The sequence below is a fragment of the Typopeltis vanoorti genome, chromosome 5 (assembly GCF_054136105.1).
Source record: "Typopeltis vanoorti isolate ZY-2024b chromosome 5, IOZ_Tvanoo_1.0, whole genome shotgun sequence".
NCBI classification, from domain to species: Eukaryota; Metazoa; Arthropoda; class Arachnida; order Uropygi; family Thelyphonidae; genus Typopeltis; species Typopeltis vanoorti.
The window spans coordinates 107968438-107988939 of NC_143553.1; the positions used below are offsets into that span (position 1 = coordinate 107968438).

Consider the following 20502-nt stretch of genomic DNA (forward strand, 5'->3'; position numbering starts at 1 on the left):
GAGAAAGTGAAAATAGTCAGTATATTACGTAGATATGATGGCATGCAATTAAGATGAAGGACTATGATAGCAAACAATTCAATGTGTAAAAAGAATGATTTTGAGTTTTTGAATGTGTGGAGTGAGTTTGAAGGAAGAAGAGATTTTTATAACATGGATGGCCTGCATGTGATTTGGTATCAGGAGTATGAAGCAATAATTTTGTGGTATGAGAGCATAGAGTGAGGGAAACTAGGGTGTGAGGGGGGAATGGCAAAAATCTGCATGTAAGAGCTCCTAAGTTACGTAACTATAAATGATGCAGATAATTGATGGAGGTGATTATGATGAAAAGATGATTGTGTGTTTGTCCAGTTTGAACTTATTAAGTATGCGAAAGGATATCTGCATAAGTAAAGCATGAAATCTGAACAGGAATCTGAAAGTTGTCCAACTGGGTCATGAAGACTGCAAAGAAGAGTATATAAAAAAAAAGCATAGAAGTAATTTATTATGTCTGTACACAAATGCTAGAAATATAAGGAACAAAAGGGTTCAGTTTGTTGCCTTAGTGAATACATTGTCACCTCAGATTACTGGCATTAGTGAGACATGGCTCTCAGAAGCAGGTGTACTGACTGGTATTGAGTGTAAAGGGTACAGTATTTTTAGGAAGGATAGATTAGATAGGAGAGGATGTATTGCTAATGATAACGATTTGAAAAGAGTAAAGCCAAATTTATTAAGCTATTACATGACATAAGGAACTCGAGATCAGAGAATATTCAACCTGATTATAGTGTCAGAGAGGTTTCAGTAAAATACCCTGTTTTGCTACTAGTTAGTGACAGTGATCATGTTGTACTGACCTGGGAAGTGGCTAAGTGTCATGGGCATTAAATTTAGAAAGGGTTATGTGCTGAACTCCAATGCTGGAAATTATTATTATATGATAGCTCCATGGAGATATTGTATAATACTAGTACATCGAAAAATCCAAGTACACTTAATGTCACCTGCTTACATATTATAACCAGGTGACATTAAGTATACTTAGATTTTTCAAAGGCCTTTGATAGAAATATAAATTCAAATACACAGTGGTGTACTTGGATTTTTCAAAGGCTGCCACATGACAAAGCTAGTAGCTAAATTGAAACAGATGAGAATAGATAACAGACTAGTGACTTGGATAGCTGATTGGTTGTCCAATAGGTATCAGCAGCTTGTAACATGATCACTAGTGGAGTGCCATAGGGATCTGTTTTTAGGACCATTATTGTTTTTCTTGTACATTAATGACATTGTGGCTGGCTTAACTGGATATGTGCAGCTGTTTGCCGATGATGCAAAGTTGGGAAGAACTCCGAGAAGTAAAGTAGATGGTGTTGCCTTGCTGGAGGATGTGAATAGACATTGTGAGTGGGCAAATAGCAGAGATATCAGTTTAATGTTCAAAAGTGCAAGGTCTTTAAATTTGGTAGGCAAGGTCGGGATGCAGCATACAATTAATGAAGAAATTTTGAAGGAAGTGGAAGAGATGAGAGATATGGGAGTGATGGTGAACAGAGATTTGAAGTTTAGTAGTCACATTACTAAAATTGTAAGAACATCACAATGGATTATGGCAATAATGAGGAGAACATTGTCATGCAGAAGCAAAGAGATTATGGTTCCTTTGTATAAGGCTTTGATCAGGCCACACATGGATTACAGTGTGCAGATTTAGTCACCTGGTTTTCAAGGGAATGAGGATGAATTGGAGAGGTTCTAGAGAAGGTTTACTAAGTCAGTGTCAGGTCTATGGAATATCAGATATGAGGAGAGATTGAGGGAATGCAACTTACAGAGCCTTGTAAATAGAAGACAGGATATGATTGAAACATATAAGTTAATGGGGATTGTTACCAGATTAATGTGGAGGAGATTTTTCATATCATAGAAGGAGGCAAGGATATAACTAGAGGCCATTCTTGGAAGCTGCGTAAGGAGGGTATGAGCAGGGAAGTAAGAAGCAGGTTCTTTGCATGACAAGCAATTGGTAAGTGGAATATGCCTGAAAGTGTAGTGAGTTCAGAAATTGTGAATGGGTTTAAGGCACAGTTCCATGATCTTTTTGCATGAGAGAGTATGGACCCCCCACAATGAAGCCTTTGACTCCATGGAGATCAGATGTTAATAATAAAAATAAAGCAAATAAAACTTTATTTGTATTTTCTTTCATATTTGTGTGTCTCTCTCTCTCTCAACCTGCCTGTTTGTCCAGTGTAGCACAACCTGCAGGTACAGCTGATCTTGTAGACACCAGGTTTTTTAAGTTGTGGATGGGTAGATTTGGAAGGTTTCAGGAAATTAAATATCTTGTCGAGTGATAGAAGGCAACCTTTATACTCTGTTGTTGTATCTTATCTGTGCCTGATTATATAAGGGAAAATCACTGTTGCTCTGAAATCTTGTTTTTATGTTCATCTGACTGTCTGGGAGGATAGAATTTTGTTGACGAATGATTTTTGTAAACATTCTTTGGCAGAATGGTACTCAGAAAATCAAGCTCTTGGTTTCTTTTATCTGATCTTAACTGGAAATCTGGGTATTATCAAAGGTAAAGGGAAATGAAGTGACATTTTTATTGCAGGATTTGTTTCTCTAATGCTAAAGTTTGCTAGGTTGTCCTCACTATGGAGAATAGATGAGAGATCAATGAAATTATGGAATAAACAATAGTTATGGATTCTTGAAGCTTGAATCATTTGATTACCACAAAGATTTGTCAGATAAAGAGGATTACAGTGTACTCTCATCAAAACTGTGAATAGGATTTGAGGTTAGTGAGCTTGGATACCAACAAGTCTCTTAAACCATGTGGTATCCAAACTATTAAACATATTTTCCCAGATAAGGATGAGAGGGGGCATAAAGTGAATAGTTCTTGGTGTAATAAGGTACCATCTATATAAGAGCATGACGAGAAAACTGATGCCAAAGGTTTTTTTTTTTTTTTTTTTTAGGTAATGTTATTATAAAGGAACATCTAGATATGAGAGAAGTATGGTAAAAAGCAGGAATCATAACTGATGACTTGAGTGAAGGCTCAACTGTCATTTGACCAGCATGTGAGATTTCTTCATTTATCATTTCAAAGTCTGATTTTTTTTAAAAATTCATATGTTCTGCTGATTGCAAAGGTTTTTTAATTAAGCTTCTCAAGATATGTTGAATTTTTATTTCAGACTTTAATGCTTGTCAGAAAAGTTGTCTTATAATTTTATTAAAGTTGCCAGCCTGGCTGGCTGAGTGGTTAGCATATCCACTCTCCAGTCAAAAGGCTGCAGGTTTGAATCCTGCCGTGGGCATGGATGTCTGTGAGTGTGTGTGGAAATGCTAGTGGTGGTGGTTGGCAGTAGATTGCATTGTGTGGTTACGGTCAGTTGGTGGAGACAGAGTTGTAGAGCAGGTGCCCTCCCTCGATGAGTCCTTGGACTCCCTGGAGGTGTCAAATAATAATTAGAATTGGAGATTACTTCATCCTAATTTCAGTAAGATTATTTTATTTATTTGGTTGCACCAGGTGCTTGGACAAGGATAGTGGAAACAGTAAGGAGCAATAGAGATCATAGTCATCTCATTCATAATATACCAGTGTAGTGCCATGGGACATTGATTAAGAAGTGTAAAATGGCTGGATGATGGACATTGTGTAGAATACAGCATGTGGACAAGGTCTGAATCTTTTATTTCCAAACATTAGTATATTTAGAAGGTTAGCTGGTTAAGAAAAGGTTTGAGGTGTTGGAAGGATGTTGGGGATTATTCAGAATTCTGATTGCTGATGATAGAGGTTATATCATTACTAACAGCAAAGTCTTCAGCATCTCCTCTAGCTTGATTAGCAGTTAGAGAAGGAAAGCTGGTTTGAGTCGTAAACATTGGAAGCTCCAAGGAATGACCACATTATGAAGGAAAGTGGTATTAAACCTGATATCAAAATTGGAAATGTTAATGTCAGCTCTTTGCTTTATGCAGACGATATTATACTTCTAAATAAATCTGCTACAAGTCTGCAAGATTCCCTGACTATTGAATAACTGTTGTAATAGATATGGTATGAAGGTTAGCAATAACAAGACAAAGACAATGAAAATATGCAGAAGCACTGAAAATATCAACTGCATTGTGAATGGAGAACCTATAGAACAAGTAAAATATTTTTCAGCTACTTACGCACGTTTTTAGCGAAGACGGTGAATTAAATACAGAAATAGACAATAGAAATGTCAAAGCTGGTATGGTAGGAAGTCAATTGAATAAATTCATATGGAATAAAAGAGAGATATTAGTCAAAATACTAAATTAGCTGTATACAAGACAGTGGTTAAACCAATTTTAACTTATGGATCTGAGAGCTGGGTCAGAAGTAAAACACTTCACCAAAGACTAGAGACTGCAGATATGAGAGTCCTGAGAAAGATTAGAGGCATGAACAGATGGCAACAATGGCAATATCATAATGAGGATATTAGGAAAGAACTTGGCATTGTCAGCATTCAGGAATGTGTTAGCAGAGCTAATCTCAGGTGGTTATGGTCACTTAAACAGAATGGGAGAGGATAGATTAGCCAAACAAGTGTTCTCTGCCAGATTGGCAGGAAAAAGACCTAGAGGAAGACCAAGATATAGATGGATTGATACGGTAAAATGTGCTTTAGAAGATAGAAATATAAGATCTGATAATGTTGGAGTTTTGACAGGTAACAGACTGATTTGGAGGAAAATTGTAAATAGGAAGTTAGTAATGATGTAAATATTTCATGTTGTACTATCATATCCTGTACACCCCTTGAGGGTACATGGCAGGAATTTGAGGAGGAGGAGGAATATGACCACATATTTTGACTTCAGAGATAAATAATCAGAGGTTAGAGTGGTTTATCATAACGGAGCCCAAGCAGATCATAAAAAGGGGACTATAGCTCTACTGCTGTTTGATATAGAATGTTGGTTGACGTTGATTACATCAAAAGAACTAGGGCTATAAAAGCAAGTACATTTGCCCATAAATTGATTGTTTTTTTTTTTTTTTTTAATCTAAAACACAAAATTCTAGTAAGAAAACACTGCCATTTTTGTATAAGATGTTTAACCATATGAAATATTAACACATAAATGTGCCTTTCATACTACCTACTTATCATCTTCATACTTTGTGGTACATAATGTTATTTGTCTTCTACAACTAATTCCAATTCTCCAGCTATCCCAACCAGGTAATCTTTCTTTTTCTGTTATTCTCTGACAAGTTAGTTTAGGCCTTTTCATTTTTTCTTCTGGGATCCGTGATTTATTTCACTGGTGATATTTTTTTTTGCTCTGGCTGTTTATATAATTCATGATTTGTTATATGTCAGAGCCAAAATGTTTTTAATGCTAAAATGCAAACATTTTGTGTGAAAAAGCTGATTTATTTTCCTCTTTCTTTATCAATATCCATATAATAATACTGCTTTGCCATTTCTATTAAAGACTTTTATTTTAGTTTTACCATAATATTTGGATGATTTTCATGTATTATTCAATCTTCTGAAAGCAGTGTCAACAGTTCTGCTTTCGTTATCAACATTAGTTCCCAGTATATAAAATTCTTAACTTATGCTGCAAGTTGATCAATTTTAATTTCTTTCTGGCATTTGTTGTTCAGTTTAAAAACTTGTGTTTTATTTATATTTCAGTCCAACTTTTTACTTTTCATACTACAATGGAAAATATCCAAGTCTTTCCATCAAAATGGTATTGTTCATTATCAAGGCATTCCTGCTGGAGCATGATCATATACTAGTGGAAAATTTTTCTTTAAAATTTTGGTTAGAAAATTTGTATATATTTCTCTGTATTTCTCTTTGTTTTTTTGTTATGGTAGAATGTTTATTGGATTTATGTTTTGATTTCGCTGTAAGGGAAGTAATGGAGAAAGTATAGGAATCTGAATGCCTGGTTGTGTCATTTCTGGATTTGGGGAAAAAAGAAAAAAAAAACTTTGTGTTCAGTGGAAAATGTCTGGTAAAGTTTGGAAAATATGGGTATAAGAAGAGAAGAAATTGTTATGATCAAGAACATGTATGCTAATGTAAGAGTTTTTGACAGTCCATTATTAAGTGTAAACTACTTAATAATAGACCGTAACAAATGTGTCATATCTTTATTGCGGTTCATTGTGGTTATGAATAGTGTTCTACATTGTTAACAGCCACAAAGGGTTGTGGTTGTTCGGAATTATGGCCAGTTGCTAAAACTGTGTGTCCAATATATTATGTCTGTAAATGCATGTGTTCTTCTGGCCAGTTTGCCTGTTTTGCGGAATTAAAAACTAGCAAACCAGAAGGAAAAACTCTATACATTCATATGAGACTGGCTAACTCACCTTTATACAAAGGGAGGGGGGACTCCTATAAAGGTCCTTGTATTACCAGAAAGAAGCAGGGGGGATGCATTTGTAGATGTGAGTTCGGTACATTCTGAAGAACAACTACAGAAGAAACTAGACAAATAGAATAGTGTGGCACAGAACTATATTTTCATATAATAATCATGAGGGGTGGGGAAGAGCATGATTTTAAATTGCAAAGATAACTTCAGATATTTGAGAAGTTACTTTGTAATGATGAAAGTTTAGAGATCAGGAGATATTGAGGAGGATTTCACTGGACCAAGTCATTAAGTGTAACTAGTAGTCTACTACTTGCTTTTTTTGCCATTTCGAGCATACTACATAGCCTCTATACTGTAAATTCTCTCTTTTGGATAACATTAATAGCTTTACATTCTTATAGCTATTCATATATTTAATTTGGGTGTGTGTGTGTGTGCACACACATATGCATGCAACAAAAACTTGATTCTTTTATTGAGTATTTAGGATTTCATTATCAAAGATAATTAGGAAATATGTTTCATAGATGAATTGCTAACTGGTATATAATCTTTGATGCATATTCTTTAATATGTATATAAGTATTTTTTCTTAATATTAAAAGTGATTTATGTATTGTTTTTTTATGTATTATTTTATAGTCCCAAGAAGTTCATTCATTCTTCAGATGATAATTTCTACTCGAGTGATATTCATGTTCTCTCTAATGTATCTAATAAAGCAGGAAGAAAATGTCGTTATGATCTTGACACTTTAGATTTCTGTTGGTTAAATGTTTTAAATGAAGAGAGGGAATTTGCAGGTGAGATTGAATTATTGATCTCTGTTTACAGAAAGGTACTGCAGTATATGCTTGACGTGTGTGTGTGTGTGTGTGTGTGTGAGAGAGAGAGAGAGAAAGAGAAGGATAAAGAGAATGGAGTTTCTGATTATTGAATTTCTTTCAAAAATTGCTTTTTTTAAGTAAAATTACACTTTTAGTGTAATTTATAGAAGTTGATCCTTGCATGACCAATATACTTCACTTACATTAAGTATAATAGTAGCAAGGTATTTTATTTCAGAGTACTCTACTAAAATATGTGGCTTAATTTGAAATTATACAAATAACAGGTCACTTTCTTGTGGCTGTGATATCTTGTGGTACAGCAGTAAGAATCTCTTTGCTGTAATTTGTTAATTGCTTTTTAGTGAGAAGTTTTAAGAAAAGAGAAAAGGATTCAAAGCTCCACCTTTGTCTTTTCTTAATCCTTTGCATTAATGCATTTATAGACCTGCAGTGAGGTTCATATAGCCACAAATGTGTGACCTTTCTTTTATGTAATTTCATATTAAACTATGTTTTGGCAGACTGTTCTGAAAGAAAATAACCTAGCTAATACTTACAGTTTAATTTGCAAGCCTCTGATTTCTATGTTTTCGATGCTCAGTATGCAACTACTGAAGAGGAGAAGTGTAGAAATGTGGAGACTACCCCCCCCCCCCCTCGTTCTTTTCTGCATATCTGAAGCTGGGTGTGGAGGCTCAATACACTATAAATTTGCTTTGCTTTAATAGCAAATTTATTACTTTATTTAATTTTATTATTATTATTATTTTATTTTTATTGAGAGACAAAAAATTTGCTACTTTATATTTCTCATGAACTTTGTGTTTTCTTGAATTTCATTTTAGAGATATCATTTGGCACTTTATCATCTGTATATCGTTACTACTGTTTTTTCAGAGGTTTCATACTTGTAGTTCATGACCAGTTCTTGATTTTTCTCATCTAATAATCCCTAAATTAATCTAAGATGAACTTCAGTTTGTATTTCACATGGCATATAAATATCTAATAGTTATAAGTTATCATTTTATTCCCAGAAATAATTATTTTTAAAGTATTTTGAAAACATTCTTATTCTTGGCCAGGTTGTTCATGCCCATGTTGGTTCTGTATTGTAATCGTTCCAGTTACACATAAGTTAAGAATTTGTTGCCTGATTCTGTAAATATCTAAAATTTAGATGCTTCCTGGAAATATTTTCTTTTTCAGTAATGTTTGTTTGTTTTTAACTGAAAAAAATTTTGATTATATGCATGGATGCATATTGTATATTAAATGCTCATTTGGTTTATCTACATTCTTTGATTTTCCACTCACCTCACCTTATAATTAGGTAAAATCTTATTCCACTCCCGACTGCATTTTAAATATTTGTTACCTTAAACATTTTAAAAGGGGTGCTTAAGGGTCAAAGCTGTATAACTGAGAGGAGACCTCCACATAGCCTTTAAAGGAATGCGGAGAACCGACCAGGGCTTCTGACCTAATGTCCAATCCTCACCTTCTTGTGGTGCACCCTGTTGGGTATCTACTTTGGTACTGAACGAACGAGGATGGGCTGGCAATTTGGGATTTAGCCGACCAAATTGTATTCTTATTGGTTAAACCAAAATAAAAAATGGTGGTACAACATGACAAAATTTCATGTCGGCTGGGGCGTCGCCCGGTTAAACAAGGCCCCCGTTGTTTTCGCCAGGGAACCAGGGCGAACAGCGAAAAGTCAGCTACTGGAACAAATCTGAAAACAAACCCCAACTCAACATCACCAGAGTTAAAGATCGGTACTATCAACGTAAGAAGCCTGAATGGCAAAGAAATGGAGCTAGCTGAGGAATTAGATAAGTACCAGATCGACATAATAGGGGTGACTGAAACAAAAAAGACCAAAACTGGTGAGATCTTTCTAAGCAATAAATACAAAATGTTATATTCAGGCAATGACAATCAAGGAAAAGAAGGAGTAGCCATAGTATTCAACACAAAATACGAGGCTAATCTTCTTGAATGGCAGTCAGTCTCAAGTAAAGTAATGTGGGCAAATATGAGAATGGGGAACTGGACAATGAGACTTATTTGTGCCTATGGTCCCACAGAAGGTTCTACTAAGGTAGAAGTGGAGGAATTTTTTGAGGCTTTAGAAAAAGCAACTGACACAATGAAAAAGGAAAAGTTGGTCCTTGTTGGGGATCTAAATAGTAGAGTAGGAAATGATTGTGAGACATACCAAAATATTTTGGGAAAATTTGGAGAAAAGAGCAAAGCTAATAATAATGGCAAATATCTGTTGGATTTCTGCTCAGGACATGGACTGGTTATTACTAACACCATGTTCCAACATAAAAATGTGCACAAATTCACATGGAGAGAAGAGGCTAGGAATAAGAAAAGTCTCATTGACTATGTTATTGTTGATAGTGATGTTTTCTCCCTGGTGCAGGACACCAGAGTGTACAGAGGATTTGAAATTGGAAGTGATCACTATTTAGTCTTGAGCAGGATAAAATTGAATTTCATATTGAAAAGAATAACATGTAAGAAAGTTTTAAAGCGAATAAAAGTTGAGCAGCTCTCAGGTGTGAACTGTAGACTAAAATACAGAAATACTATTGAAAAGAAAATGAAAGAGTTTGAGAACAGGAATCAAACCTTGGAGATTCAGTGGCAAACTCTGAAGGAAACATTGATTGATTCTGCCAGAGAGGCATGTGGTGAGGTTGTGTGCAAGGATAAAAAAATCAGAACTCCCTGGTGGACACAGGAAGTTAAAGAGGCAGTGAAGGAAAAGAAGAAAGCATATCAAAAGTTCATGGCAAATAAGTCAGCTTTTACTCTTACAGAATACAAAGACAAATGTAAGAAAGCTAAACAGTGTGTAAAACTAGCTAAACAAAAGTCATGGGAGGACTTTGGCAAGAATATAGAAAATAAATATCAAGAAGGTAGCAAAATATTCTGGAGGTTGTTGAAGAAGCTTAGGAATGGAGGAAAGAGTGCTGTAAAAGGAATTAGAGATGATAAAGGTGAAATGAAAACAGGAGAAAAAGATATCCTTGAAGTATGGAGTAATTACTTTGAAAAACTGCTAAATGAAACAAGCAGTGATGACAGCACAGTGATAAAAAACACTGACCAGGCATGCAGTCAGGAATACATATCCATACTTGAAGTAGAAAAAGCCATCAAAGGCTTGAAATGTGGAAAGGCAGCAGGAGTAGATGATATTCGACCAGAAATGCTGAAGTATGGTGGTATAAGAGTCTTACAGTGGCTGCACTGCATAGTTCAGAAAGCCTGGACAGAGGGACGAATTCCCGATGATTGGAGTAGAGCTCTCATAGTACCCATATATAAAAAGGGAAATAAAACTGAATGTGAGAATTACAGAGGTATTTCCCTACTGAGTGTTCCTGGCAAGATCTATGCAAGTATACTTGAGAAACGGTTGAGAAGAATTGTGGAAGAAAAGCTTGGTGAAGAAGAAGCTGGATTCAGGCCAAATAGAGGCTGTCAGGATCAGATCTTCACTTGACGACAAATAGTCGAGAAAGCATGGGAATATAACAAAGATCTGTATTTAAGTTTTGTCGATTTGGAAAAGGCATATGACAAGGTGCCAAGAGAGAAGCTATTCAATACACTGCAGTTATATGGTGTCAATGGGGCATTATATCAAGCAATACTTAGTCTTTATTTGAGTTGTGAGTCAGCAGTTAGAATTGAAGTAAGTACAGGAAGATGGTTTAATGTTAAATCTGGTGTGAGACAAGGATGTACATTATCCCCTCTGTTATTCATTATCTATATGGATCACATTATGAAGGAATGTGGTATTAAACCTGATATCAAAATTGGAGATGTTAATGTCAGCCCTTTGCTTTATGCGGATGATGTTATACTTCTAAATAAATCCGCTACAAGTCTGCAAGATTCTCTGACTAAATTGAATAGCTGTTGTAATAGATATGGTATGAAGGTCAGCAATAAAAAGACAAAGACAATGAAAATAGGCAGAATCATTGAAAATGTCAACTGTGTTGTGAATGGAGAACCTGTGGAACAAGTAAAACATTTCAGCTACTTAGGCACAATTTTTACTGAAGATGGTAAACTTAATATAGAAATAGACAACAGAATCAGCAAAGCTGGTATTGTGGGAAGTCAATTGAATAAGTTCATATGGAATAAGAAAGAAATTAGTCGGAACACCAAATTAGCTGTATACAAGACTGTGTTCAAACCAATTTTAACTTATGGATCTGAGAGCTGGGTCAGAAGTAAAACACTTGACCAAAGACTAGAGACCGCAGATATGAGAATCCTGAGAAAGATTAGAGGCGTGAACAGATGGCATCAATGGCAATATCATATTAAAAATGAGGATATTAGGAAAGAACTTGACATTGTCAGCATCCAGGAATGCGTTAGCAGAGCTAATCTCAGATGGTATGGTCACTTAAATAGAATGGGAGAGGAAAGATTAAGAAAACAAGTGTTCTCTGCCAGGTTGGCAGGAAAACGACCCAGAGGAAGACCAAGATATAGGTGGATTGATACAGTACAAAGTGCCTTAGACGATAGAAATATAAGATCTGATAATGTTGGAGTCTTGACAAGTAACAGACTGATTTGGAGGAAAATTGTAGATAGGAAGTTAGTAATGATGTAATTTTTTCATGTAGTACTGTCATATCCTGTACACCCGTTGAGGGTACATGGCAGGAATTTGATGATGATGATGATGAACATTTTAAAATCGAACTCAGTGAAGGTAAAAAGTGTAATTTGTCAGTGTGTGATCTGACCAATATATATTTTTTATCTGTATAGATAAAATATATATACAGATATATATACATATATCTGTATAGATACAGATATTTTTTATCTGTATTAATAAATTAACCTTTTGTGGATAAATGCTTTGCTGACTTGTGCTTATAATGAAACCATCAGAGAAATAAACAAGTTTGAAAGAGACCATGCTATGCAAAAAATTGGACTAATCTGTAGTGCAGAATGGAACTTTAAGCAATAATTTTGTTAAGTATAACACATAAGATTTAACCTAAGTGAACTGCTTTTGAAGATGTGCATTGCATGCCAGTTTCAGTATTTGTTATGAATGTCTCTTCACAGATGAAGGCTTCTTTCTTATTGGCAGGCCCTTTATTATACTATCATGTTGAAAGATGATACAATCAGAGTCGATTATAAAAAGCACTAGACAACTGACAAAAGTTCCTCATTATAACCATTACTCATTACATCAGTGATGAGTTAAATCTACCAACCCCTGTTTTTTTTATTCTCATAACTCAATGATATAAAAAAAATTTATTACTAAAAAATTTATACTAAAAAAATTAAAAATAAATTAGAGAGCAAAAAAAATAATAATCACATACCTAGAAATTATTTGTATGGATATGCTTGTATAAACTACAGTACACTTCATACTAAACGTAATTTATTTGTCCATAATTTTAAAACTGTACACATAATAATAAACAGTTTATTCTCTGTAATTAAAAACAAACATAACGATGTTATGTCAGTTTTTAAATCGATCCAGCTAACCATTGTTACATTCAAAATAGTCGCATCCAAATTGTTTAGCAGATTTTTCTTCTTGAGCCTTAAAGATCAGACTCTATTGAGAATTCAGCATTTCTTTGTGTAGTGAATTATTGAAGCACTTCTTCATCAACGTTGGTAAACTCGCACTTTCCAAGTTTTGTTGTTTTGATTATGTTGTTTTCAAGTGCCGTTATGTAACTATCTTTATTCTTCCACAATGTCTGTTGAAGAGGACAAAAAAACTTTTTACAAACTTCAACATTTTTCACACCATGCACTAGCTCATGAATAAGTTGGACTTTTTCGTTAATCGAAAGATACTTTCTTTTAATAGACATGTTTGACATGATAAAGTTTGTTTTTAACTGATTTTTACAGTCATGGCAGTGTTTGGGTAAAGTGAGTGAGAAGGGACAGAGGCTAGACAACTGGGGATATTCCCAAGGACAAGATTAGGTTATAATCTGGCCTGTAATCTGATGATGATGATGCAGGTGGTCATAAAAGCTGTCACTTCTTTCATTTTTGTCAATTCCAAGAAGTCAGTGTTTCAAAAACTACCTAAGCATTATAATAAATTTAGTTTAATCCTTTATCCAAGTATAGGCAAACAAAGTTTGTGCCTGAAAATATCTTCAGGACTGAGGCAAGGTGGTACATCTGTTGGCAACTTGTAGCAAAGGTGGACCAAGCTCTCATCACTCCTTGTCTTAGTATCTCCCATAATGCAAAGCACATCTCCTTCCAGACATGTATAATGCTATGCATTAAGGGAAAGCCACTACCAGACCGGTTTCGACCTTTATTGAGATTTCGTCAGTGGGAGGCAGACCCCGAAGTGGTAACTTCTGGGTCTGCCTCCTGAGCTTGATCCACCTTTGCTATGAATTGCCAACAGATGTACCACCTTGCCTCAGTCCTGAAGATATTTTCAGGTGCAAATTTTGTTTGCCTGCACTTGGATAAAGGATTAAACTAAATTTATTATAGTCTAACCAAGTGGAAAATAAACCTCCAACATCTTTCTCTACATCCAGAATAATTTAATAATAAGGTGGTACACCCTTTGGCAATTCATATAGGTAAATATGACCTCTCCATTGCTTCTGCCTTAGTATCACCACTTCTGGGTCTGCCTCCCACTGATGAGACCTCAATAAAGGTCGAAACCGGTCTGGGTAGTGGCCTTTCCCTTAATGCATAGCATTATACATGTCCACAAAGAGATGTGCTTTGCATTATGGGAAATACTAAGACAAGGAGTGATGAGAGAGCTTGGTCCACCTTTGCTACGAGTTGCCAACAGATGTACCACCTTGCCTCAGTCCTGAAGATATTTTCAGGTGCAATCAGGTGCAAACTTTGTTTGCCTACACTTGGATAAAGGATTAAACTAAATTTATTATAGTCTAACCAAGTGCAAAATAAACCTCAAAAAAAAAAAAAAAAAAAAAACTACCTAAGCAATTAAGAATGTTTGCATAGTTACCAAAGTTTGTACGGTATATCAGTGTAGTACCACTTGTTATAAAAGTGAGCAATTGTATGGGAATATATGTGTAAATTAAAATCATTGTGGCCCTTTATTCATTACAGCAGTGATGTCTTTATTTTTGTGCTCACTATAACAAAGTTCGACTGTATATGCAAATAGTACTTATGTCTTACTTCCCCATCTCATGTAATTTGCACTTCACTGAACCATATGAAAAAATTCACATTCTTTCTATCTCTCTTACACTAAAAACAGAGGCATTATACTCCCTTGTTCTTGGTACAGTTATCTTGGAATTTCATGTGGTGTCTAGTTTGTGTTTACTACCTATACTATACATTCCATAAATACATGGAGAGATTTTACAATTATATCCCAAATTAATTGAATAACAATGCTGGAAATTTTTTTGTTGACCAAAACTTGGAACTGAAATATTTCAATATGCAGACATTGCATTTTATTTCTGTTCTTATATGCTTGTAGTTGTTATTTGCAGGATTTTAACAACATATAAATAGCATAATATAGTATATATGTTATTTCTGTTCTTATATGCTTGTAGTTGTTACTTGCAGGTAACAACTACAAGCATATAAGATATAATGAATGGATATAGGGTTGGTGAGGAGGATAGGTGGTTGGTTGATGGAGAGATATCAAAGAGTAGTTTATTCAGGAGTAGAGTCCAAAAGACGGCCTGTGACTAGTGGTGTGCCGCAGGGTTCTGTTCTTGGACCATTGCTGTTTAATCTGTTCATTAACGATATAGGGAAGGATCTAAGTGGATCAATTCATTTGTTCGCTGATGATGCAAAGTTGGGTAGGGCAATAGTGAATGCAGAAGATGTCAAAGTCTTGCAGGATGACTTAGATAGATTGGAGTTCTAGGCTAAGGAGAATGGATGTCAATTTAATGTGACAAAATGTAAGGTTATGCATTTTGGGGTGAAAAGATTAGCAGCAGTATACCACATTGGTGGAACTGTACTCCAAGAGATTGATGAGGCCAGGGACTTGGGAGTGTTGGTGGATAGGGAGATGAAGTTTAGGGGGCACATTGCAAAAGTAGCTAAATCAGCATCAACTCGCTTGGTTGTTGAAAAATACCTTGACGAGCAGAGATAAGCAAGTTATTGTACCTCTGTACCGAGCCTTGATAAGACCTCATCTCGACTACTGTGCCCAGATTTGGTCACTTCGGTTCCTTCTTGATGGGGAGGAGGTGGAGAGGATCCAGAGGCGAGTGACTAAGATGATAACAGGTCTATGGAATGAACCATATGAGAACATGTTGAAGATTTGTGGGTTGCAGAAACTAGACGATAGGCGGAGGAGGGGAGATATGATTGAGACATTCAAATTGCTAAAGGGATTCTATAGGATTAATTCAGAGGATATTTTTGAGATCAGGACTGGTGGTGGGAGAACTAGGGGACACCTGTGGAAGCTGGGCAAGAGTGTGGTTAGCAGGGGTGTTAGAGCTGGGTTCTTTACTTTTAGAGTGGTAAATGAGTGGAATAAGCTGCCAGAGTCTGTTGTGGGTGCTATGACGGTGAACAAGTTCAAGACAAGGTATGATAGATACTGTGAGAATGTAATCGCATAGTTGTGTGGACATGATGTTTAGGGCCTCCCTCGATGAGTCTAAGGACTCCTGGAGTCACCCGAAATAATAATAATAATATAGTATATATGTTAGCTAATATGTGATGTGCTAATGTGAGTTGTTGCTTTGTTGTGAAAATGCACTTTGCAAGCTATTGTATTTTCGTGTTTTGTTTTTTAATATTTACCAAAAACCTGTTTTACTTGTTTTTTCTCTTATTTTGTTTGATCAGTTTTAATTAAAGCAAGTAGGCTATTTTATGGTCCTTAAATTTGCGCCTTAATTCTAATAAGTTTTGTTTATATCAAAGGTCTTACTCCAATAGAAGAGTCAACTATGGAACTAATTATGGAGGAATTAGAATCACAGGTGAGGATGATGTGGAATATATTATCTCTCCTTAATTTCTGTGAATGGATTTGTATATCTGTTTAGTTTTCTGCTTCATTTCCTTTGATAACCATTTTTGGTGGAGAGGGAAAAAATGTTTTAACATAATATTTTTATGAATAAATATTCATAAAACTATCTTTATATATTGTCTTCACAGTGAAGAGAAAAGCAATGAAAATCTCTTCTGTGGTTGACATATGAGGTGATCCTTACTATAACTTTTAATTTGAGGTAGTCAGTTCATTTCCAGCCTGGTTGGTCAAGTGGATCTTTAGGCCATCTGTGGTTCTAATGTATGATAGGTTTACAACCTCTTGTGGGCAGGATTCATGTAAGTAAATAAACACATGCATACACACATATACTGTTATTATTAATGTGGATTGCCACTGTACAGGTAGCACTAGCCTACCAGTTATGTATAGTTCACATTTTAACCACTGAAAAAAGATGCCCAAATATATTTGAGTATGCTTATAAGATCAAAAAATAATTTCCCTAAATTTCTTTGTATTTTTTTCCTAATTTTAAGAATTTAAACAAAATTACTTGTATGGCTGTCCATTCATTATTTTGTATTTTGAACATGAACTTAAGATGGAATTAGATTTTTGTTGGTGTAGTGGGTGGGTTGGTCATGGGTATGAAGCTATTTAGTATTTGTCTTTTGTCATGCAGAGAAATTTGGTGGTTATGTTGAGTGTATAAAAAGATTAAATCTCTTAATAACCAACATCCCAAAACCAGGAATTAGAAACTAATGGTTTGTTTCCATTTATGGGTGTCAGACTATCTCAGTTGTCGGACAGGCTAAAAATTACAATATATCAGAAAATCACTGCACCTATAAATACAGATATTCATGTGCTTAGTCCCACCATTTTTGACACCTCAAAAGATATGGATCATATGAACATTAGGAACCCAAATCTGCTATTTCAATGATGAAAAAGAATTAGCCAGATAATTCTGATTTCTTACTACCATATTCCAGAAGACTGATTGTTATAAGGACTGTTACCAGATTTCTATTTCCTCCAAAGAGATAATAGTGACTATCTCACACACACACACATTGCTTGGAAAGAAGTCAACAGACCCCCCCCCCCATGGTCAAGGTGCATTGTACCATGTAATGAGTCGTGTTTGTAGCCATTGTGATGGAATGTCATGTTACAGGCCTGTCTGTTTGACAAATTGAGCCATCCCCAGGTCAACAATCAGTGATACCATATGGAGATAGAAATGTAGGAAGTCAATTGCAAGTACTACCTGCAGTGGATGACCCATCGCACTCACCAAATGTGACTATAGGGTGCTATGAATGATAATATGTAAAAACTACCAATCAGCTGAGATATTGAATTTGGAGTTTTGGGCATCAACTGGAACATGAATCTACACAAAAATATTCAGAACTGAGGCTCACAACATAGGTTTCCATTGTAGGTCTGCAGTATGCAAGCCCCACATTACCCTAACCAACATGCACTGGTGCAAAGAGCAGGTACAGTGGAACTTGAAAGCTGTGTAAGCAGATAAATGGGTGTGGAAATGCCTGGTGAATGTCTCTTACCATAGTAAGAGACATTCATCCAACTATGAAATTCGGAGGTGATGGTGTGATGATATGGTCCTGTGATAATGAAGTTTATAAGTAATAACTTCATTATCACTTATAAGACTCATACAAGTAGAAACCATGTGAATAATTCTGAAATGGACTCCAGACAAAAGAATGGATCTATGCAAAAAAATAGAAAATACATATCAAAACATTAAATTTTTAACATAGAATGTTACAGGTTCTTGTAGACAGGCTTATACGTTGGTTATGCATTATTAAATCACTTAAGGAATTGAACAATGTAGATATGAATATAAATTAAATTACACTTTAATAAATATTTCCAATATTTCGGCAACGTCACGTTGCCATCTTCAAAAGGAACTTACAAAAAAAAGGCACGTGCACGTAGTCACTACAACACAGTGACTGAAAATGAAGAGATGAAGTTATTGTTCTCCTAAAAGTCCTGATGGTGCCCTCTAGCGGGCTGAATAAGTGTTCTTGGCCGTTGGGCTGAAGGTCTGCTGATGTAAGCCTCCCAAATTTGGGGCAGTCGCATACGACCAAATTTGTTGAGGGTTGGACTATTTCTGAACACAAGGACTACATCTCTTTTCATGAATACAGCCATTCTGGTCTTGCAGACCATGCTCTGGATACACACCACAGAATATGGTGGAAGAAAGCTATAGTAATACACTGTAGCAAATACAAATTTGAAAGACTATTTATGGAATCAGCCTCAGCCCTAAGAAACTCTCCAAACCTCAACAGATTTGGTTGTATGCGACTGCCCCAAATTTGGGAGGCTTACATCAGCAGACCTTCAGCTCAACTGCCAAGAACACCTACTTAGCCTGCTAGAGGGCACCATCAGGACTTTTAGGAGAACAGTAGCTTCATCTCTTCATTCTCAGTTACTGTGTTGTAGCGATACGTGCATATGTCCTTTTTTTGCAAGTTCCTTTTGAAGATGGCAACGTGACGTTGCCGAAATATTGGAAATATTTATTAAAGTGTAATTTAATTTATATTCATATCTACATTGTTCAATTCCTTAAGTGATATAATAATGCATAACCAATGTATAAGCCTGTCTACGAGAATTAACATCATCCACAGAGATGCTATCGCATGGAAGGCTCGCCAATATGGTAAAATGAAGTTGAAGTTGTCTAGACAATTAAATCGACTAACTTTCCTAAAACGCTGCCTCGATAATCAGGTAATCCCGAACTATGTAAAATTCAAGCACTGTTTTGTTTCACAAAAAGCTCTCCGTATATATAACCGCGCCAGCTATGCGTTACTTCGCGAACAAATCACTGCCACGTGGTTTCTCTTAGCGGACATTAACAAAGCTATTTGTACCTTCAAAGAAGAGCTTTCATGCACTTTAAATCACAAGCTTTGTTCAATTTTACATGATGTCTCGTATACTGCTGCAGACAAAGAATTTGAAAAAATACAAGGCCGACAGATGAAAAAATTAAAAAAATTAAAAAAGAACTCTACCGTCAATCCAAAACTTCCTACCAACGCCGTAATCAACTTTTCTTCAGTCACCCTGAAGCCTGAAGCACTCAACACGCTTTCACATGGCCACAACTTCGCCATTGCTCCCAGAAAAATACCTAGTGAGGATATTGTGATCCACATCGAACGCGGAATCCGCCACCTTCCACATCAAATCGCCAACAGTGGAAGACAGATGTAGCTTGTGTCCTCTCCAAAACAAGACCACCAAAAACCAACATATCCAACAAGGAATATAAAGCTCTGCAGGAAATGAGGAATAATAAAGAATTATTTATCACCAAAGCGGATATGGGAAATGCAACTATAGTACTTAACCAAAAGGACTGCACAGGTAAGCTTAATGCTCTTCTATTAGATTGGGCTACTTACCTCCCTATCGAATACAATCCCACAAACTCACAAATTAGAAAACTTCACAGGTTCCTTAAGAAAGTCACTTCTTGGCCTGTAGAAGTTACCAACAGATTAAAGCCTTTTAACTCTATACCCCCCCCCCCCTCCTGTATTTACGGCCTCCCAAAAATACATAAAGAAAATGTGCCATTACGTCCTATAGTGGATGGCATTGATTCCCCCCACATACAAATTAGCTAAACATTTGGCCAAAGAGCTCGCACACTATACTGGCAACACACCATCACACATAAAAAGCTCAGCCCACTTCAAAGCCAGCATAGAAAATCTTATGCTCCAACATACTGACATAATGGTCAGCTTTGACGTCTCCTCCTTATTCACAAATGTCCCACTCAAGGAAACTTTAGAGCTAATCCAAGCTAAATTTTCTCCCGATATCTCAGCCCTATTTCAGTTCACAAGGAACTCAGGCTATTTCGTTTGGCAGGGAAAATTCTACAAACAAATAGAGGGGACAGCCATGGGTTCACCACTCTCCCCACCCTTGACCAATTTCTTTATGGAGACCTTTGAAGAAAAAGCCTTAGCCTCTGCCCCACAAAAACCAACCATATGGCTTCACTACGTTGATGATGTGTTCGCTATTTGGCCACATGGCTCTGAAACACACTTCTCCTTCTTAACAAACTTAAACAACCAACACCCCAGAATCAAGTTCACCCTGGAAAAA

General features: G+C 35.9%; 1 protein-coding gene across 5 annotated transcripts in view; it reads left to right on the forward strand.

Moving 5' to 3' along the window:
• LOC150106713 (PHD finger protein rhinoceros-like) overlaps nucleotides 1–20502 on the forward strand; it is a 397154-nt gene that overhangs the window by 138008 nt on the left and 238644 nt on the right. For all 5 annotated transcript variants that reach the window (XM_090392660.1, XM_090392659.1, XM_090392661.1 and 2 more), the window contains 2 exons: nucleotides 7045–7205; nucleotides 16224–16282. In XM_090392660.1, coding sequence (XP_090248786.1) covers nucleotides 7045–7205; nucleotides 16224–16282 — 220 coding nt within the window. The remainder of the gene's footprint in view (nucleotides 1–7044; nucleotides 7206–16223; nucleotides 16283–20502) is intronic.